General features: G+C 36.4%; 3 protein-coding genes across 4 annotated transcripts; 1 reads left to right on the forward strand and 2 right to left on the reverse strand.

The window, feature by feature from the left end:
• Positions 1 to 1,489: 1,489 nt before the first annotated feature.
• LOC112283833 (xyloglucan endotransglucosylase/hydrolase protein 9) lies at positions 1,490 to 3,843 on the forward strand. Its single transcript, XM_024523061.3, has 4 exons — positions 1,490 to 2,056; positions 2,270 to 2,370; positions 2,625 to 2,818; positions 3,060 to 3,843. Exons 1-4 carry the CDS (start codon positions 1,873 to 1,875, stop codon positions 3,466 to 3,468), a joined length of 888 nt encoding a protein of 295 aa, XP_024378829.1. The 5' UTR covers positions 1,490 to 1,872; the 3' UTR covers positions 3,469 to 3,843.
• A 686-nt stretch (positions 3,844 to 4,529) lies between these two features.
• Positions 4,530 to 7,596, reverse strand: LOC112283832 (putative xyloglucan endotransglucosylase/hydrolase protein 5). 2 transcript variants are annotated; one of them, XM_024523060.3, is made up of 5 exons: positions 7,461 to 7,596; positions 6,246 to 6,719; positions 5,871 to 5,971; positions 5,486 to 5,682; positions 4,530 to 5,334 (listed from the first exon to the last, which is right to left on the reverse strand). In XM_024523060.3, exons 2-5 carry the CDS (start codon positions 6,496 to 6,498, stop codon positions 4,935 to 4,937), a joined length of 951 nt encoding a protein of 316 aa, XP_024378828.1. In that variant the 5' UTR covers positions 6,499 to 6,719; positions 7,461 to 7,596; the 3' UTR covers positions 4,530 to 4,934. The 2 variants fall into 2 exon arrangements, with proteins under 2 accessions (XP_024378828.1, XP_024378827.1); XM_024523059.3 differs by having other exon boundaries at positions 7,042 to 7,583.
• A 6,396-nt stretch (positions 7,597 to 13,992) lies between these two features.
• On the reverse strand, positions 13,993 to 15,989 carry LOC112283207 (xyloglucan endotransglucosylase protein 7). Its single transcript, XM_024521643.3, has 3 exons — positions 15,464 to 15,989; positions 15,134 to 15,234; positions 13,993 to 14,870 (listed from the first exon to the last, which is right to left on the reverse strand). The coding sequence occupies exons 1-3, from the start codon at positions 15,663 to 15,665 to the stop codon at positions 14,265 to 14,267; spliced, it is 909 nt and encodes a 302-aa protein (XP_024377411.1). The 5' UTR covers positions 15,666 to 15,989; the 3' UTR covers positions 13,993 to 14,264.
• Positions 15,990 to 23,154: the final 7,165 nt, after the last annotated feature.

A 23,154-nucleotide genomic window follows, 5' to 3' on the forward strand; every position in this document is an offset into this window, starting at 1 on the left:
CTGTACTGTACTGTTATGGTTCAAGAGAATACTGACGTCTCAGCTGTGGTAGCCAGCGCAGATTCTTTGCAACAACATCACCTAAAATGACAGAAATATGCTTTAGCCAATTGAGTGCAGCATCGCAGGCCTTAGCTCCAGATTTCCAGTGGTGGTACAGTGACTTTGGTCCCAAATTATTGGACCTGGCAGGCTTGACCTAATTTATGAGCCGACATTTGATTGGGTAGGACTACGTTCACAGGCACAGCAGGTAAGCTGTAAGAGTACTCCATGGAGAAATGGCACCTAAAGGATCCTTGCACAGACACGGTAAAGCCAGGGAACTTAAATTTCCATTTTGAAGTCCTGCACTGGCTACTCACGGATTTAACGAGCTGGGTTTCTGCTGTTTAGACACCTCTGTGGATTGTTAGGTAACAAGGAAAAGGGGCTTTGAAAAAAGGACCATTCGCTGTGATGCCAAGGATGCCATGAGTAATGCACAATGAGCAGGCTCAGCTTGAAACTAAGCTACTGTTCGAGCTTCACATCATAGCTTACAATTTTCAGAAGAAAAATCACCCAAGTTCTTAATAACTCCTGCACGAACTCTTCCACCCACACTCCAAGCAGGACATATGCGCGTTGCAAATCCCAAGTCAGTACTTGCGAGCTCCCTTCTGCATCACTTCTTTCGTTGTTATATGTTTCAAGAGGAGTTTGAGCCAGAATGAATGCCATTGCTTGGTGTGACCCAAGAGAGATCACAAGATCAGCAGCCTCCCGGGGTAATGACATGAGTAATGGAGTAAAACTGCCAATCAAGATATAAGACTTGTAAATGGTGAATAAGAAGTCACAGCAAGAGTATGGCAGTCGGTAAATAAGAAGCCATCCCCCTGTAAATAAATCTGACCGTCGCTATCGCCCTGTTGATTGCAATGCTAATATGAGGATATTCGAGATTGATTTTCCAGAGATGTCCTCAGCTCCTTATCAAATACAAGACGGTGGCCACGGTGACGACGAATTCGTCACACAAGAGGATTTACAGCTCACCAGGGGAGTTGGGACGCGGCTTCATCGTGGCTAGTCTTCAGAACCCAAGCACCGGAAGGGGTGAGAATGAAGCCTGCCTGCCAACTAGTCCCACGATGCAGCTGGCTCACGCTCATCACAATAAAAATTTACATGGACGAGGTTCACCTGTCAGAAGTCTCCATACTCATGTTCATCAAAGAGCTCGACGCTTTGTGTAACCTTTTCTCCGCACTCATGCTACCGCTGCAACAATTCACTACATGCAGTACGGCGTTGTTCCCAAGGGGGTCATAAATATTGCCTCCTCCTCTGCAGATTTCATCTTCTTGGAGTCCTTCCAGCTCGTAATGTTTTTCATCTTACAGCCTTCGTTTTGGCTTTTCTACAGATTTACAGGGTTTATCGTTTTTAGTGACGTTGTAACAATATAAGAAAGATTCAGGGAGTAGTCATTGAACTGTTCCATGGTCACTCTGGCCGAACCGCCCGGCTCATCGTTCAGGCAGCGTGTTCCACCTCTGTAGGTCCTGTGACAATAGTTCCGGTGTTTGGGACGGTTTTGGAACTTTTGCATGCTAACTTGAATCTGGATTTTGGAGGCTGTAATTGATAGCTTTTTCTGAGTTTTCATCTTGAAAGAAGATTGGCTTGCTTCGAGAGTGAAAGCTTGCGAACTAGAGGTGTTTGATAATTCGCTTGAAGCTTCACATTGTCATCTCCAAGGTGCAGTGTGGACAGTGTCCGGCCTCTGTGACTCTCTTTATATATAGTCTTCAGAACCTTCGCGAGGAGCGTGTTGGTAGAACAAGCTGCCACACACTCCAAGCAGAGCTTTCAAGAAGATTGACAATGGGGATTCTGGAGTTGAAAACTGTAGCGCAAGCAATGCTTGCTGCATTGTGTTTAGCTATGGTTGGCGTAACCTACGGTGCTACATTCACTGAGCAGTTTAGCACTTTCTCCTCGGACGGATATCACGTGCAAGTTTCTCCTGATGGTAATGAGGCCAAGATTGTGCTGGACCAGTACGCTGGTAAGTACTCAATTCGTTTCACTCATATCGTGTTTCAAGCTCCACAATCCATTCTCTGACGATGCGTACATTTCAAACAAGCTTGTGAATGTCGTCATGCTGTGAACCTCGTCAGAAAGCTAGTTTTCTTGGTTGCACAACCAGGGCCATGGGTAATAAGATACGTGATTTGGTTGTGCCTCACACGGACTAAAAGTGTGGTGCCTTGGTCAGCTTCTGGATTTGGATCTAAACAGCAGTTTCTTTTTGGAAATATCACCATGAAGATCAAGCTTGTGCCGGGTGATTCAGCCGGAACCGTAACTGCGTACTATGTAAGTCTCCTCGTGTGATTTTCTCGACTAAGTACCATCATTTTGGAGGCCTTGAGTCTTATGGTGGAGATCTCTGTAACCATCTCCTACAGTAACAGTTAATTCCGTTACATCATCTGGCGAATGAGATATCATTTCTAGCTGATTTCCTGGTAACGTGCCTGAGACAACCGCACACAATGCTGTCGGTCTCTATATTCCTTGACGTATGCTCAGTGCCAAATTGCTAATAAGTTTGGTATTCGGGTGTGCAGTTGTCGTCTGACCAGCCCGCACACGATGAGCTCGACTTTGAGTTTCTAGGCAACACATCAGGAGACCCTTACATTCTGCAAACCAATGTCTTCGCAAATGGTATTGGTGGCAGGGAGCAACGGATCAACTTATGGTTTGACCCGACTACGGAGTATCACACTTATGGTGTTTTGTGGAACCAGAAACAGATCATGTACGTGGGTTACCATCCTCCATATTGATTCAAGTTTCGGACCGCAATTGTTTACAGTTTCTTTTCACTGGAATTGCATTGGAAATGTAAATTGTGTAGCTGACATAACATATGACCTATTCCTCTATGTAGCACTGCACTATTTCAATCTGCAGGTCATGTTGGAATATATTTGCAAGGTTGTGTTGCATTTGCCCAATGCATATTGAAAAGCTAAAATTCTTGCCCTTCCTTGACGCAGCTTCACCGTGGATAATAAGCCAATTCGTTTATACAAGAACAGCAGAGATTTGGGCATTGCATATCCCAACAGTAAGCCCATGGGTTTATACGCCAGCCTCTGGAACGGTGACAGTTGGGCAACACAAGGAGGTCTAGTCAAAACTAATTGGACTCACGCACCATTTATTGTTTCGTTTAAAGATTTCAGTTCGTTGGATGGTTGCGTGGTTACTGACAACAACATCAGTCCCTGCACTGCAACCACTACGCACTGGTGGGAGGCTTCCGCTTTCCAAACCATTGACCGACACCAGGCGGAGCAAATCCTGTGGGTGAAGGAGAATTACGAGGTCTATGACTACTGCAAAGACACCAAGCGATACCCAACTGAGCCGAGTGAATGTGCTCGTAACGTACCTCAGTTATAGTTTACTGGTGAATTGATATACACTATTCTGTTACCTCCACGAAAGTTTTGGCGTTAATCTCTTTTACCACGTAGTGTGCTGCCCAGATTTTTTGTGGCAACCTCTATCAAGAAATTCCTGCATCCTCTATCAAGAAAATTCTAGCTTATACGAAGATGACTAAATTGTACGATGGCAATTTCCAAGGGTTATAGGTAATGAAATAAGGATATTGGATTTTGAAATTCTAAGCCGGCTTATTTTATTAAATATATCTTGAAATGGGAGTCTCCAATGCTCCGTGTACAAAAGTGTGGCAAATTCGTAGACTGGTCAGATTGTGGAGACCTTGGCAATCCATCAATAAAATCTGTTGTGATGACATTTCATCTAGAATTGTTATTCTATCTCATGTACTGTATATCCACCCGTAACTTGAAGAGAAATTCGTGAAATGATTGTTTGCCGTGAGCACTATAATTTTAATTGACATGAACTGCATTGCAATTCAATCAATGAATGGAGCTGACACGTTCTGCTCACACAGCAATTTATTATTTGTAATACTAGGATTATTAGTATAAATATTATTTAAACTCGGGCTAAATCTAGTTGGCACACAACGCGTGTATTTATTTGACATTCCTAGTAATCTGCAATTTGATCACCTGTTCTATTTGATAAACTCCATACCTGTCAGATTCAGTTTTTGCTCACTATCTCTCATACAATGAATATGAATTTTTCATGAGTGCATGTACACTTCAGATGTCCATTTGTGCGTTGACAATAGGAAGTTTTATCTAAAGATGGAGAATGGTGGATAACCAACGATTCGGAACTAGCGTAGTCTACAATGATATATTCGTTGAAATAAGTCAGCGTCTTATTTAGACTTGCAGATTACTAAAGAGAGCAGTTTACTGGACTCAGAGAGATTCTGCATGCACGTACATTCATCTGCATTTCTATTACACTATAAAAGTCGCCAACCCAACCATTTATTTTCTAAAAATATTTAGATTGAGGTAGAGGACAGAGATATATCTCAATTTTTTCGTGACTAAATTGGAGAAAAAACATGCACAAAGAATAAACTTTACTGAAATAGACTTTGTGACACTAATTTTCAAAAAATGACTGGCGGCTTCATGATAATGCACGCCAGCTGTACCACCAAAAATCCTAGTAAGAGGCGTTCTTCACTTAGTGCTGATGATTCCTTCGCATATTTTCTGTAGATCACTCAGACAAGAGACGAAAACCAACTACTGATATTTATGCACACTCCGCATGCCCTAACAGATTAGTCCCAGATCGCTGTTCCTTTGTCTATGAGCTCTATTACCTGGCCCATATCCGGGATGCATACGCCAATTACAGTCACGCCTGCTTACAGATTTTCCACATTTCGGCAGAAGGGAATTGTAAGAGCTGGAAGATGGAAAGCACAACCTCCAGAAAAATCATCAGTCAATAAAATGAATTTATAATGGGTTTCGGGCACATTCGGCTGGCGCAACAGGAAAACGCTTCTTGTCTGCGCAGTAGTCATAAAGAAGGTAGTTCTTCCTCACCCATGCGAGCTCATCGACTTGATGAGCCCCCAGAGTTTGGTACTCTGATTGCATCCACCAACTGTTTGACTGCGCAATGCAACTGGCAGTGTTACCGTTTTCCACTCGGCAAGCATCGACACCAAATGACTCGTAAGTAGCAACGAAAGGACTGTATGTCCAGTTGAGCTTCGTCCACCCGTCATTTGTGGCCCAGTTTTCTCCGTTCCAAATAGTGCTGTAGATCCCCACGGCCTTTGAGTCGGGATATGGAACACCAATGTCCTTATTATTCTTGTAAACACGGATAGGCGTGTTGTCCACATAAAATCTGCCGAAGGAAGAGAAAGGTTAGCAACAGCAACCTTGCTACCCAACAGCCCCAATCATGTCCACATCCTAGGCACTGCATAATGTGACATCATCAAAATGTCTAAATTTAAGATACAAAGGAGAGAAACGAGGACATGGTGAGAGCGCACATGATCTGTTGTTTATTCCACAAAACGGAGTAGGAATGGAACTCTGCCGTTGGGTCAAACCAAAGGTATATTCGCTGCTCACGCTTTCCTTCGCCATTCGCATAGACATTGGTTTGCAGGATGTAGGGCTGCCCCGACACATTTCCAAGGAACTCAAAGTCCATCTCGTCATGTAATCCTGGTGTCTGTGACGACATCTACAATCACAGAAGGTATTTGTAAACTGAAAGTTGCAGAATATTGCTCTCTAGAAGTGCGGTGTGATCTACCCGCAGCATGCTACTGCAAATCAGAACAGACAATTGAACAGCAACAATTCTTCTGTGCACGTAACTTCATCTCTGAAATAGAACACTAATAGTCAAGTCAGTGGTATCGGGGTTACATAATACGCTGTCACAGTGCCAGCAGAGTTTCCGGGAACCAGCTTCATGCTCATCCCAATTTTGCCAAACAGGTACTGGTACTTCGATCCAAATCCAGAAGCTACACAAGCATCGACGTTTTACTCAGGAAAGAAGACAAGTTTTAAATCAAAAAGAAGTCAACTTAAGGTGATGCAGAGTTCTGGTGAATATCGTTCACAACGTTCATTGGGAGTTCTCACTGACTATCATGTGTTTCCAGCCACAATGACACTTGATGTCAATGCTCTGCTCATGGGAAATACTTGCTATGTGACATTTTTGACCAGGTGCCTAAGTACAACCTAATACAAATGGACATTTAAATGACTCAGCGGGTATTCGTTGCGGAGTACCTGAATATTCATCAAGCACTAGCTGCACTTGTTGACCACTGTTGAGCAAACGAAAATGTTGAGCATCTGATCGACTTTCATAATTTTCAAGAAAATGAACGGGCCCAGTCAGAGACCCAGTGCCTTGGCTAAGCACTGGCATCACGTTTAGAGCAGTGAATACCGACCACGCTGCAAAGAAAAATGTAATCCATCTTGCGGAAGTCCTAATCTTGTCATCAGTTACCGCCATGGCTTGAATACCTTGAATCATTGCCAAACACTATTGGTTTCTCAACATGTAATGTACCGAGTGCTGGAATTCGACCTATCAAGCTCTTCAAAGGCTGGAGAGAGTCACATTTGCCCGTTCGAAGGTGACAGCATCAGTGACCTTGTGTAAATGACTGAACAAATAACGATGTGCTTCCAGACCACTGTTGGCCGATTGACCGAAATCTTGTACAAGGAGTAAATTGTCCTGCACTTCAAAAGCTGCGGCCGAGACTTGGTCAGATATATGGCTTGCAAGATGTGGTTTAGAAGCAAAGCGACATACCCACCGACTTGTCTCTTTCATGAGTTCTCAGTGATTTTGATGTCACTGTGCGTAAGAATTGAAATAACTTCCTGAGACCCTTCGTAGCGTTTAGCTCTACTTCATCTTGAAGCACTAACGGAAGCATTCAACTCAAAGCAAGGCTACAACAACTTGATGGCATTCAATGCTACAAGGAATTGAAAGAGGATAGAAACAAGAACGAGTTCAAAAACAATGTGGTGATGTAGAGAAGATAAAGTTAGTTCAAGACTCAACCCTAAGTGATGTATGTCGATCGGATGCTATCAACAACTGATGTATCTCAATTTTTGTTTCGCAGCGTGTCAATGCAGCTCAATGTGACACAACAGTAATTCGGTCAAGACCAAAATCTCTACACATCTGGAAGGCAACACAAGCTGGAAAACGATGCATGCTGATGAGAGTCGGCTTCACAGAGACCAGGATGACCTCCACGTTTGTGGCAAGAATGAGAAGAACGGATATGCTCCAAAATATATATACACTTCTCCGTGCAATGCATGGTGGTAAGTCGAAATGAGTGCCATTAGCAGTGAGCTCGATCGATTTACCAGGTTAAGTGTCCAGCAGCTCAAGAACCTCATGAACTACCCATAAACCGTGAAAAAGCAACAACCGAATCTGTAACCCCAGTAAAGGGATGAACAACGTACTTCATCTCTCTCCTCCAGTCCTGTGATTGATCACACAAAGATGACACACACAACGCAAAGATGATGCCTGCAGAGGACAGCTTCAACCCCTGAGTGCAGCGTAGCCTGCTGAGTTCTCATCAGTGTGCAATGTGCATGAGGAGTGGAGACCTATTAATGAGTAGGGATATCGGGAAGATTCAAGTAAAAGCGCATGACTTAGGCAGTAACTTCCCACGTGTGGGTAAAAGGGCGAGACAGATTAGCAGGAGCCAGCTGGGGCCCTGCTAACATCGTACTGAGTCCAGATCTCCTCCTCCTCGTTTGTACCACCACCTTTCCTTTCCTGCATCCTTCCTTCCAGGCTATGGCGCCTTCTAATCTGTAGACTTACTCACTCACTCACTCTCTCTGAACCAGCATTAACTTAGTTCATGGACAGGAAGGAGGAAGCAGGAAAGGAGACAGCTGCTTAACACCCATACAACAAGTCCTTTTTCTCCCATCACAGTTGTAACTTTGAGAGAATTAACGCTGTATTTGAACTCACAAAAATCACCAACTTAGGGTTGGACATGAGAATTCCCTCTGTGACATTTGGATCTGGATTACACAAAACCTCTTTCCTTCATGTTACATATAGTCAGTGTCTCATTCATGGGTTCAGAGCAAGTCAGCTCCAGTGCATTGTAGGTTATAAGAAGGAAAATATATTTTGGAAGGACAAACTTGCAGGTGGATTCTCCAACATCTGACTGAGAGCCACCATGTGTTGCTGTATCCCTGAGAAAACTACATGGCTATGATGTAACACCTCTGATCCTATCCTTCAGTGCATACAGACATTTTGAATCTGCACACTCATATTGGGTACCACTGCAATTTGCACAGTTTCCAAATCACAAGTACCTACAGGACTTTGAGCATTTTGAATCCAAGCACATATCCTGCACAATCTTCCCTCTTTCTTTTATGGATTTATATTTTTCAACTTTGTGTACTGGGTGGCATTTTCTTTTCCTTTTTCTTTCTTTTCTTTTTCAAATTTCTAAGCCCATTTTTAAAATCCAAGTACTCATGATTTTATCTTTTCTTCTCTTGTGGTTAAAAGAATAATTAATATTTCTTAAAAGCTGGATTTCAGTAATTACAGGAGAAATCAATGGATACATTTCAAACATGTCTTTCAAGTTATAAATTTGTTTGTCTGTAAAATAAATAAAAAAATGTTTTCATGGCATTATGACATGTTGCATCAACTCCTTTTAGTATTTTTTTAGTTTATTTCATTGAATCCATTATTAAATAATTTTAATTCAATTAATTTAAAACATTGTATAAAAATATGTTATTTTAACTAGTGGAATACAAATAAATGCCACTTCTAAAATGATTAAGCTATATATATATATATATATATATATATATATGTTTATAATATATGTTTATAATATATATTTTTTGATAATCTATATATTATTCAATATCTTATATTTTATATTTAGTGGTGTTTGTTAGTGTGCATTCATCAAAACGACAGTATTATTGTTCATGCATTCATTCTTCATAAAACTAATCAAATTTTCATCTTGTTTACAAGAAGTGGTTTAAATTAGAATACAAGGTTGTTATATGGAAAGACTCTCTCTATAGTTTGACATTATAAAGATTCAAAGTATTGCATGACTTCTTTTTTTGCTTGAAAGAACAATAAGGTAAGCTAAGTGACATTAAAAAATCAATCAAGCCATTAAATATATATATATATATATATATATATATATCATAACATAAGATACATTTATTTTTTATGATAATAAAATTCTTATTATTATTATTATTATTATGGTATTAATAAAAACATGTTTGCAAGATTTTTAGTTATGTTTTTTACACTGTAATTTATTATTACTTATAAATTACTATACATCAATGATATACTTCAGCAAAAGTTTTTCAAAGCAAAGGAAAGAAATTTAATGCTAATGTACCTACATGTGTGTATATATATATATATATATATATATATATATAAAATTGTACTTTAGATTAAATTTAATATGTGAACTATGGTAAATATTTTTTACAAAAAATATTTGTGTTAGTAATTACAATTTTTTTAATAATAACAAACCATGTGTTGCTTTTAACTTTTTTGTTCTTTTCATTTTGGATAAATCTCATTAAATTCTTATATTCAAATCTGCAATATTTGAAACACCAAATCTTTTAAATACATATTGTGTAATCTTAGAAAGTGCACACTTGCACAAAAAAACATCCCCCTCTCTTTTTTTAAAATTATCAAATCATAATTTTTTTGTTGAATAAATAAGCTATTTTATAATGCAAAAAAAAAAAATAATAATACTTTCTATTTATTTTAATGAGCTATTGTAAACAATGATTTCAAACTGGTTGTTTGTTTGTTTGTTTGTTTTTTTTTTTTTTTACTTCATTTCTACCATTAGATTGGATTGTTCTTTTCTGAAAAATAAATTTGCTAATACTATTGTTTGAATTTTCTTTAAAAAATATTTATAAAATATATGGTTTAACAAAATTTTAAAATATATTTTATAATTTTAATAATTTAATAATTTTATTTTTTAAAAAATAAGATTATTTGTTTACTGGTAAAAAAATATACGAAAGTGAGCTATAAAGTAATTAATATGGTAAAAATAATAATTAAAAAAAATTAAAAATACGTATTCAAGTTCATAGTATTTAAAAAAAAAATATGTATTTTTCCAACAAAAATCACTTAAATATAACTTATAAACTTCAATAAAAATTTATATTGTAATATATTAATGATACCTTGCATAAGTTGCCATAGTATGCTATATTTGAAATATCAACAATAATCATGTTGCAACAAAAGAATTGACAAAATCAAATTAATTAAGAATAAAAATATGTTTATAAAGATTTACTAAAAAAATAATAGATATACTATAGTAATCATATATTTAATTAATAAAAAATATATTAATTTTTTTTACTTTAAGAGTTAAAGATTATTTCATTTAGTATTTTATTATACTTTTATTTGATAATAAATAATTACTCTATTGTATTTTGATGTTTAAGTTCATAAACTATAAATAAAATCAATTTCATATAGTAGTGCATTTTTTAAGAGAATGCTAAAGCAACACTTCCATCTTATTAACCTAACACCCTCTTGTGTTCTCATGATTAATTTGGTCTATTTCCCATCGTTTTTCCCAACCTTTGTCTCTCATCTTGATCTCTCTTTCTTCCATTTCTCCTCCCTTGTTTCTAGTACCCATCCCTCGTCCTCCGTCCTAATTCTTCCATGCCCATTTTTAGTCCTTGTCTCATGTCCCTAGCACTTGTCCATTGTTCCCCCTCCTTTGTCTCTAGTCATTGTGCCTGTCCTTTGTTCCTTTCCTAAATATTATGAATGGTAGCATTTACCTTGAATAGGATTTTTTTTTTATTATTTTTTTTTATAAATTTTTTTTGTGAAAAAAGTATTCTTGATGTTGTATTATAATATATTTAATTGAAATATAAAATATTTTTTATTTAAATATTAAACTCGAATTTAATAATAATAATAATAATAATAATATGTATAGTTGTATATATCACACATTAATCATGTCTTTTTAATAAAAGTATAAAAGAATTATTTTTAAAAAATTTAAGTGTTCTATATTATTTTTTAAAAAATTGGAATTTATTTGTATTTACAAAATAAGAATCTAATATTTGAGCATGAGGATAAAATCCTCTCAATGGTAAAGATCTACCATGAGATTTATATATATCAATATAAAAAAAATCAAATTAAATCATAAACAAAATAATCCAGCTAAGTGTAAAAAATATTTTATAATTCAAGTAAAAAAAAAAATCTTATCATCATGAATCTTTTATGACACTTTATTTACTTTTTTTTAAAGCAAATAACAAGGATTTAAAATTTTAATAAATAACTATATATTCATTTATAAAATAAAAAATTTCAACCTATTTTAAAAAACATAAATGACAACCATAAATTAAACTATATATATATATATATATATATATATATATACCAAAAAATGGAATTACTATTCCAATCATCCTTGGCGTCCATAAATTGTTTTTGTAGAACACCTCACCGACAACAACATTGTTAAAGACTTTTGCTACATTGTAATCCAACCAGAGTTTAGAAATAAATGCAACAATTACTTAGACTGAGTAAGACCATGAAAACATCACATAGCATGATTTTTTTTTATAAACGCTTTGGTTTCATTCTTTTGTTCAAAACCAATCATCATAGCTTTTATGTAAGAAGACTCAAAAACCAAGGAAAAACTGTCCATGCATCAACAAATTGTTTGGCACATGGCAATGATGCAAGAAGGTGTATTAGAAACGTTTTAAAAACACCCTGGAAAACATAGATAGACTTATAAATTTCTATTTTTACAAATACACACAACCATTTGAAGGGCATGACGACAACAAAGCTGGAGCACACATTTAACAACAAATTTCAAACTTGAATACGTTCTGAAAGTTTAGAATATTACATTTCAACATTAAAACAGACTTGTGCAGACTAGCAAGAGCTTGAAAAAGAAGGAAATATCACATGAGTTGGCAGGAAAGGAAGGAGAAGGATGAAGAAATCCAATGAAGCAACTTTGAGTATTAGCAAGAACATGACAAAGAAAAGAAACGAGAAGCGCGGTGGAGCGCAAAGACAGCAAATGCCTCCACTCGAATGAGGGTCCCAGCTCCACAAATTGTACAGCGCACCCTATCATCCAAGCAACGGATTTCAGGGACTCAGTTGCAAGGCCACGCTGCACTTGGGTGTTGAAACACCTCGGAGACTAGAGCATGAGAGCCCCTTTGATCAGCGATCTCTCTGCCAACAGCGAGTTGGGGCATTACATGCAAGCGCCACCCTCCCAGTTGCAATGGATTAAAACTACGTCCCATATCATCGTGCATGACAGCACCTTGTTTATAATTCTAAAAATTGGTATCCGATCCAATTCGACTACCTCCAGCTGTGCCCATCATGTCCACTGCCTAATGTTAATATGTTTCCCACCCCAGTGAACGACTTCAAAGCACGACCCATGTTTAAGATCCCGAGGGTAGCGAGTAACATCTCTAAGGCTTTGACCCTCGGCATCATCGTCATTCCAGTGCACCTAAGACTACTTAGTCTAGCCCGGGCCTGCCAAAAAGGAGCACAAACAGAAGTACAGCAGAGAAGATGGTTGTATGGATTCGCATACTACCACCAGTGCCCGGCTCGTTCTCGACCTTGCAAACGCAGAAATATACCAGCCGGAAGAATTGTTCCCAACTCACAATGCTGGCAGCACCAAAACAGGAATGGAGCCACGAGCTGGCGCAGTATGAACGTAAATTCAAGGATAAGCAACCTTGCCACAACTCAAGAAGCCATGGTGCACTTTCAGGGCCCCGAAGAGGAGTATGCGCCCTCACTTTGTGTGTTAAAGAATGTAGCCAAATCTGTGAGCGCGAGCCGGGAGAAAGAGAAGTACCTGAGATGCGATTACGGCTCAAAATCTTGCAATCTAGAGCAGGTTTTTGGGCATAACAAGCAGGCTAGTATGGCAGGGCGGCACGGAGGTTGAGTGCGATTCTGAGGCAGATCATGTGGGCCAAACCTACAATAATCTACGAGTAAAATTCCCCCAGCAAGTACTCCAGTAAGAGAGTATGGACGCATGCCTTAACCAAGGCAGAGGCATAACTGAACAAACCCATGCAAGTTTGTGAGTCAAGGTACATTTTAGCACTCTGGCTTGTAAACAGCATAGCGAGCTGAACGTATGTGCGCAGCTCAGAATGGGGAAAGAGGCTTAACTTCAAAAATAAATTCACATTGCTACAGTACAACGCAAATGCGAATTTTTCTCTACTAGCCGAAGTCGCAAAACCAGCTTGATCATTTCTCAAACAAAAATAAAATGGCGAATCTACAATTCAAAGGTAGCAACTGAACTGCCTCAAAAGAATCGACCGAAAAAAAAGAATAGCCAAGTATAAAATACGTGACAGGACCCATGCATGACACTTCGTTGACATTAACGCATTAAAGAAACGATCCACTAACCAGATTTGGTATTGAAGTTGGTGCAGGTATAACTACCTGAGCCGTATATAACACCCCAATACGCCAGAACTTAAATACCCCAGAAACATCCACAGAAACAACACAGACAATTTCATACAATCCAGTTAAAAACCTCGTCTACCATCCTCTTAGACTTAAAATCACAAGGCATACTCCACTCCATGTGTTGCACAACCTCCATCCCGGTATACCGGGAGGACAGCCAACTCTCGCAACCGCTGTCAGTGCTAAATAAAGCCCACATTGATCTTTCCCATGGCTCTCATCACTAGTCAAAGTCCATATTACGACCAGAACATTCACAGTCACACATTAGACGAAGATTCTCTCCATAACATATAGCCAAGAACAACGACTACAAACCACCACGACCCACATCAACCTGCACTGTTGTCATCTCCATGCCATGGAATGTCATGCCGCACTTCATTTCTCATGCGCACTTCTCCATGTACATCACTTTTCCTTGCAATCCAATTATCAGTCCTTGCTTCTGAAGGTTCACGGAGCGGACTACTATCCCTCCGTCTACACAGCTTCTTCTCGTGCCAACTTCACACGATTGAACCTGTTTTCCCTTCTTTCCTAAGATTAATGCCTCCACTACCACGGCTATCAAAGAATGTCCCCACTATCCCCCACTATTCCCCTCCTACCCAGTTTACACGTCCACTCTACAACACATTGTACGCGCATTCCGGAGGCGCACTCGGGTACCGCTTCCTGTCGTCGCAGTAGTTGTACTTCACCTGATTCTGCCTCACCGCCCTCATCTGCCTCACTCGCCCAGTCGGCAGTCGCTGAGCGTTCGGCCCAGGAGCCGCCCACATAGTGTTCTGGCATTTCCTGATTCCATCACTGTCGTATGATTCCACCACGCACCCGTTCAGCCTGAATTTCTGGTACGTCGCCACAAACGGCGCCGCAATCCAGTCCAGCTTCACGCGCCCTCCCTGCGTGGCCCAGCTGCTGCCGTCCCAGATGCTCAGGAACAGTCCCATGGCCTGGTGGTTCGGGTACTTGAACCTGGGCACAATGCCCTCCAGGTTCCTGAACATCCGAACTGGCGTGTTGTCCACGTAGAACACGATCAGGTCCTTGTTCCACTGGAAGTTGTAGTAATGGAAAGCCGCGCTCGGGTCGAACCCCAGGTAGATTTGCTGCTCGCGCCCGCCCACGCCGTCCACGAACACGTTGGTGTGCAGCAGGAAAGGCTCCCCGGTTTGGTTCCCCAAGAACTCGAAGTCCAACTCGCAGTGATGAGGTCCTGGAGATGTCATCTGCACAACAACCTCACCGATCAGAAAACCGTGCAGCCGTGCCACGTCCGCCACTCACCCTCACGTGCACACACCATATCGAAGCTCCTCCCAATCGTCAGCACCTCTCTCCACACTCCATCGAAGCCCGTCTGGCGCGCATTGTCAGGAGCTAGCATCCTCGCACCCGACCCACTCATTTCACACGTCCCCACACATCAAGCAACCATCGCGACAGCAGACGAATCTGCGTCCATGAGAGAACTCGGCATGCTGGTACTTACATACAATGTCGTCACCGTCCCCGCAGAGTTGCCCGCCGGCAACTGTATCCACGCCCCGAACCCGCCGTACAGCCAACTCCTCTTGGATCCCATTCCGGCAGCTGTTCACGCATGTCCACCATGATCAGTATACGTAGCACCAGAGGCAACGTCAACACATGTGTGCGACTGACACACTACGCACCCGTGACCCATATTCAGTCTACAGCATACACATACACATACATGCACATATTCGGAGTGCTGAGTAAGCTGTAAACATCATATGGGTTGAACACGCACCAACGAGTTACTCTACAAGCCCATCCTGGAGGGAAGCATGCAACTCACCAGAATACTTGTCAAGCACCAGCTCTACTCCCCTTCCGTCTTTGGAGAACTTCAGGTTGTTTGGCGTCCACTTATTGAACTGGCCTTCGAGCGCCCTGACTGATGTAGCCTGTGCGTGAGAAGTAATGAATAGCGAGCTCAAGCACAGCGCCAGCACAAGGATAGACAGGCATTGTGAGTATGAGCTTCTGGACCATTCCATTGCTGATGAATTATACGGCAGCTGCGATGCACTTATTCTTGTCTGTTGATTATCACTCAATGCGTACTCACCAGTCTGAACTCGCAATGCACCTAGTCTCAGCTTCTGTGAATCACAAATTTTTGGCTACTACAGAGTTTCACCACCGGCAAACTATATGGAACCTTTCCCAGCCAACCCTGAACAACCAATACCTCTGCGGCAGAACTGATTAGTTCCGGAAACGTTTTGCAACTTGAGCTGGTCCGCACACCTACCGGCAACGGGCCGCTAATGTCTAATGTCTAGACAGATCTGAAAATCCCAACTGCATGAGCAGTGTTAACTGCTTTGCCATGGAATCGGCAGAACGGTGGCCGGTATTTATACACGCTGGGAGCGCGTGAGCGTAGGCTGGCACATCAGCAGCGACAGCGAGAACGACGGGAGCGACGCGGCGGCACTCTGCATCGTTGCTCGAACAACGAGCGTTCGCTGGTGGTTGGTAATGCAACTGTACCGCACTCTGCGGGGGTAGGTAGATTGTGTCCCTCAAGCCAATTCTTCCCTCTGTTCTCTCCCACCACACCACATCACTGTACTCACTATAAAATCGTCGCCTACCGAGTGTTGTTTCTATCATGAACCAATCGGGATCCAGCGTGAAGAAAGAAATGTGAATCGGGAATTTCGTGGACAGAATCGCGGTTCTCCAGCCAGTTACTATCACCAGGCAAGAGCGGTGGAAACTGATGAGGCTCGGCCTGGATGGACTCTCACAGCTCCTTACTTGGCGAAAGCTGTAGAATATGCCAAAGGCATTGCGCTCATTATTTAATGATAGCAAGCCTCGAAATCGACGCGACCGAGGAGTCCGAGGATAAAGCTGAAGGTGGGCAGTTTCTTGGGGAGTTAGAGGGAAGGGTCCCATACAAGCCAACTCTGGAGAAGAGGTCCAAGTGCTGGCTCAGCAAGGTCCAGTGGTCCAGTCAACACACTTCGTCCTGAAAGTGCTAAATGAAGGCCAATAATCGGACTCTGGCTGTGTAATCCGACCGGGTGAACACATATTTTGATTCCATTTTTATATTTGTAGTTTAGTCCGTAAACAAACTTATCTCAAAAGTACATGTATATTAGTTGTTTGGTGTAATAGACAGTTTGTGTTTTTTTTTTACTGTTGACTAAAGTAGGTGTCGTACTTTCTTTGAGTGCAAATCACAAGGTATTAATTTTAAGGTAGACTACGATTAAGATTAAGTGTTTGACAATTCTAATATCTAGCTGAAAATGGCAGTGTCAATATCAAATCTGAACTTCTTTTGTATTCTTAAATTTTCAGTGTTTAAAATATTCTTTTTCATAAAAAAATATAAAAATGTATTATTTACTGATACAATATAAGTGTTTGTATTAGTATTTAGAAAATACAAACATAATCATAATGAAACATTTGAGACATTGTTGCATATTGATATGCTATCAAGTACATGAATTTCAAAAAATTAAAAAATCAACAAATTTTTTTGTCACTCAAAAAGACTAGAAAATCACTCAAAGATGGTATATTAAACTAGAATGACTATTGCCAAAGACAAGAAGATTAGAAAGTCTTGAAATAATACTAAAAACTAGAAAGATATTGACAAGTCTGAAGAAGGCTTCATTCTTGCTTCCATATATACTATTTAACTAAGAGCTACGTGGTGACATTTTATAGGACCTCTAACACGTGTCTTAAATTATGAAAGAAGTTTCTTATATAGATGCTAAATTGTTTGCTTTTACTACGAGCTACCTACTTGTGCAACACATGGCTAACTTGTTAGTCAAGTTTCTAACCTATCAATCAACTTTAAATATGTATAAAGTCAAATATACATCTATAGAGCTTCTAAAAAGATTTTCTATAAAATAATATCAAATCTACCTCGATTTATCTTTTACCTGGAACTTTTTATTTAGATAAATATATATGTCGATGATATTATCCACCCTTCTAGAAAAAAGTTCCAGAAAGAGCGATCTTTATATATTGAAGAAGTCTAAGATCCGGTGAATTGTATTTATGACATATTCTAATCTTTGTTACTTTTGAAAGTAATTGATAGGTTCTCTTAGCTATAAGTAATATTTTATTCTAAGGCAAAAAAAAACCATCCTATTATTTGGTTATTGTTGATGCCTTTGTAACTTCCTTCAAATAAAATATTTGTAAGATCATCAAAAATCATTTCTATCTCGAATAAAACTACCAAATATTGAAAATTTCTTTTAAGGTCATGATATCAAATGCATTATAACTTGTCATCTATTTTAGGAAGAATTTGTTGTTCTTGAATGTCTTCATCTTAATTACGTCATCTTGAAGGCTATGACAATTGCAATATCTTATTTAATAAGTCAATAAACAATAGATCTTGAGTTGAATCTGTTAATTTTTGGTTTTCCATTTCTTTAGCTCCATACATAAATTATAAAAAAAATAGAACATAAAATATAATCTTTTTTAAATTATATTTTTTTATAGAAAAGATTTATTATTCTTCATCTTTCTTTTGATGGATGTCATTAATAAAAATATCAATATTTTTTAATATACATACAAGATTTTTAACTTACTTTTATATGCATTCATTAATATCATATTTGTACCAATAAACAAGATATTTCAGTCTATTTCAAAGCCTTCTTGAGTCTAAGACTTCTTCTACTTTAAAACTTGATTATTATCCACTTCTATGAAAAGAAGTGGCATTTATCTTCTTTGCAAGATATTCACTATCTTATATACGTCAAGAAGAGATAAGTAGAATATGAGATGGATCTTTATAGATTTCAATAGATGTAATCAATAAGCAACTAGATTGATTTTTTCACAAATAAAAAATGGTCTAAGCTTATGATAATCCAACTTATTATAGGGATGGCTAGTTTCGATATTGCAATGAAGTAATCATACCTTATTGCCAACGTAGAATTGAGGTTGCTTCTTGTAATAAATATTAGCACTAGCCTTTTGTCATTCTTAAGTTTCTTTGAGTTATACCTTTATTATTGTATATAATTTAGATAAATGATTTTTTAAATCTTTTGTTACAAGATTAGTAACTTTTGAGAAGCCAAAAACATTAAATCATAGATGTCAACCATAATTAATAAAGAAAGATGTTTGTTACATAGAAGAATGTATTATAAACATATTTATTTAATCTAATAGTTACTTAGATAATATAAATAGATAAAAATAGGTAAAAATAATTTAATTTGATTATATCTTTTAGAAAAGTTTTCTAGAAGCTTTATAGATGTATTTTTGTCTTTGTACTTATCTATAGGTGATTGATAGGTTAGATATTTAATCAACAATTAGTTATATGTTGCATGTGTTGATAGCTTGTGCTATAAGCTAACAATATGGTATATATATATAGGAAATTTGCCTTCCAAGTTAAGACACCTGTCTTACAAATTGGACATGTATTGAAGGTCTTATAGAATATTGCTATATAGCTTCTAATTAGATAGTATATATAGAAGTAAGAGTGAAGCCTTCATCACTCTGGTCAATATTTTTTTAGTCCTTAGTATTTTTTCAAGACTTTTTAATCTTCTTTTCTTTGGCAATAGTCATTTTAATTTCAATATTATATTAATTTTGAGTGAATATCTATTGAATTACACAAGAGTACATTGAATTTTTGATTCTTTGAGGTTCATGCCTTTGAAAAAATGTATTATATTTTTATAAACAAACTTTGCCAATGAAAAAAGAGTTGTTCAATCATCTTGTTGGTAATTGATTGTACATCTCAAATACTACTCTAAAACTTAATTTACTTGCTACACTTGTCCATTGATTTGAGCTTGAAAAGTCAAAGATAAATTTATATCCAACTTTAGAATCTTGAAAAGAATTGTCCAAAATCTTAATATAAATTGAGTCCTCCTATTCCATATAATATCCTTGGATAATCTATAGTAGCAAAAAATATTGTCAAAGAAAAGCTTAATTATTTCTTCATGTAAGATAGATTTTGTAAATATTATAAAATGTGTCATCTTAATAAAATGATCTACTATCACAAATATATAATCATAAGAATCTGAAATTAAAATATTTGTAATAAAATCTAAAGAAACAAATCAAAATGGTTGTTTTGGAATAGATAATGGCTAAAAAAGTCCATATGGTTAAAGATGAAGAGTTTTTGATCTTATACAAATGTCACATGATTGCACAAAGTCTTTAACTACTTTTTATATTTGAAGTTATCAAAAACCTCTAACTATTAGTTCCAAAGTCTTATTATATTCAAAACGTCCAACTATTAAAAAGTCATATCAAGCTTGAAGAATATATTATTGTGCTTCACCATCTAGAATATATATTTATCTATCAAAATAGAGTAGATTATTTTTGAATTAAAACCTAAAAGTATCATAAAATTTAGAAGAACTATTCTTAATATCACAAACAAGAGGATCAGAGGACAAGCTCAATAGAATTTGCTTATATTATAAATACTTTTGTGCTTGAGGTCCCCATTGCAATTTATCTTTGGATGTCAACTAAGTGACAAGAGCAACAATTTGGAAATAATTATTCATAAATATCTAATAGAAATTAACGAATCTAATGAAATATTGTACATCTCCTATTGTCTTTGAAGTTGCCTATTCTATTACAGCTTGAATTTTCTTTGGGTCCATCAAGAAGCCTTTACTAGATATAATATATCCAAAAATTCTACTTTTGTTTGATGGAATATATATTTTTTTAATTTGGCATATAATCTTGCATCTTGTAACTTTTATAAGACTAACTACATATATTTTTTATATTCTTTACAAATCTTAGATTAAATTAAGATATCATTAAAATAAAAGACAATAAACTTATCTAGAGATTTTTAAAAAATATCATTTATCAAATACTAGAATATAGCTGGAATATTTGTCAATCCAAAAGACATGACATTATATTCAAAATATCCATATCTTATTCAAAATATTGTCTTTTATTCATCTCTTTTTTAATCTGCACCAAATTATACTCTCCATGGAGATCTATTTTGGTGTAGATCTTAACTTCAACAAGTTGCTTCAAAAGCAGTGATATCAATAGTAATAGGTATTAATTCTTCATTGTTATTTTGTTGGAGCTACAATAATTAACATATATTTGTAAAGATCTATCTTTTTTCTTCACAAAAAATATTAATACATAAAAATAGAGATTTGGAATATCAAATAAAGTTTTTTGCAAGATTTTTGTCAATATAATCTTTCAATGTCAAAAGATTATTTTGTGATAGGTTGTAGATTGGGCCAAATGGTAGTTAAGCCTCTTCTTAAAGATCAATGGCACAATCATATAATCAATGCTCTAGATATATATGAGTATTTTTCTTTTTGAAGATATCTTAAATTTCTTATAGTTTTCTAAAATAGCTACTAGTAAGCTTGCTTCTTCATGAGCTAGAGTTGTATAAATAACAAATGGCATTTCTTTCATATCTATCTTCATAAAATTTCTTGCTCATAAAAATAAAAACTTTATTTTTGATAATTTTTTAATAGGTTTTTTTTTAAGGAATTCTATAAGAAATTCAATCTTACAATACTTCCAATTTACACATGGATAATATCTTTCTAACCACAAAAGTCCTAAAATGATAGAATTAAACAAGATTCTAATAATATTGAATATAATTTTTTTACTATGACCCTCAAATAATATTTTTAGCAATATAGTTTTATAAGTAACATTGTCTGAAGATAAAATTTGACCATCTATTATTTCTATATGTATAGGTTTTAACTTTTGTATTAGAGGAATTTTATGAAGTTTGAAAAAGTCCTCATCTAAAAAATAAGAAAATACTCTTGAATCTAATAAGGCATATATTTGAAATTCTTTTGGATTAAGAAATAAAGATATAATAAAACAACAAGTAAGTTAGGCAGAGAAAGAGAGATCTAGATAAATTTGAGGTATTAAAATGTCCAATCATACAACTTCTATTGTTGCTAGGCCTCTTTGATTTTTTGAATGATTGCACTTCTAGTCTTAGTTGTATATTATTATTTTAGATAATTTCCATATTTGTAACCTTCTTCACTATAATATAAGCATAAGCTTTATTAAAATTGACGTACTTTTTTCTTTATTATAAGAGGTTTGAAGCATATTACATCAATTTATATATCTTCAATTCCAAAGTGTGAAAGTAATGTATTTGTTGAAGCAACAAAGTATAAATTTTTAATGTATTTTTTTATTGAAGATATCAAGCATTCATCTTGAGAATGTTGAAATAATTTATTATCACATTTCAGAAGTTAGTTGATAGCTTTATTAAGTATTTGAAGATCAAGTAATGACAGAAATAGATCTTTTATATCATCCCTTAGTTTCCAATAGATTTGGTTCATAAAAACTTGTTCATTTCAATTGATGTCACAAGTCAATTGCCTAAAATAAAATGCAAAAACTAATATAGAGCATAATCCTTGACATAATGAGTGAATCTTAGTGGTTGCCTATTAAGCCTTCTCATGTTTTTTTAATGCCTCCACAAATACTTCTAAACAAACTTTAAATTTATTTAAGATTGCAGATCTCTTCTCAAATAAAAGAGCAAACCAAATTAAGACTTTGCTTATAAGCAAGGTTCTAACTAAACCAATATGTAATATTTTTGTTGGATAGCATTCAAATTGTAAAAAAATTATTAATCAAATTTGGTTAATTAATCTTCAAAACTTCAAGCATATGCCATGAATTTTTTTTTAAGAGACTAATCCAAGGCTCTTTATATTTATAAATAAGTAAATTTTCCTATTGAGGTATAGGTGCCATTGCTTCCTTGGATGTAGAAGCTTGATAAAGTGGTTGCATTCTAAACTAATCTACTCTAGGTTTTGCATCACAATAAAATTTCATAAAAAATTCTTTAATTTTAATAGTTTTACAAGCTAAATTATTTAGTATGTTAATAATAACGTCTAACTTAGACTCAAGAGAGTCAACCATGCTAATATCTTCACCTTCAACTATTTAAAAAAAAAAAAAAAAAAAAAAAAAAAATCTAAATAATACTAGTTTAGAAGAGGGTACTTTACAATCTCTAAAGCACTTAGATACCTTCAAGAAGAAGAATAATCTACTTTCTATCAAGAAGGATCAAGCTCTAGTATTGATAAGATAATAATTTTGACAAACTATTATAGATATACTATAGAAGAGACCAAAAAAAAGTTGAATGGAAGAATTTCAATAAGAAAATTAATAAAAAAATTGATTTAATCATATAAATAGAAGTTTAATATTAAAAGAAGTGAGTTAGAGCTCTAAAAAATATCTTGTTGAGATTAAAGATCTCCTCAGTCTTGACTCTAATACAAACTAAGTATTAAAAAGCTTCTTAAATAACTTCTTTAATCCTCCTAGAAATTTTTAGAACTTACTAAAATATTCAAAAAAAACTTCTTAGAATCTTCTAGA

This window comes from Physcomitrium patens, chromosome 6 (genome assembly GCF_059467195.1).
Source record: "Physcomitrium patens ecotype Gransden chromosome 6, ASM5946719v1, whole genome shotgun sequence".
Lineage (NCBI taxonomy): Eukaryota > Viridiplantae > Streptophyta > Bryopsida > Funariales > Funariaceae > Physcomitrium > Physcomitrium patens.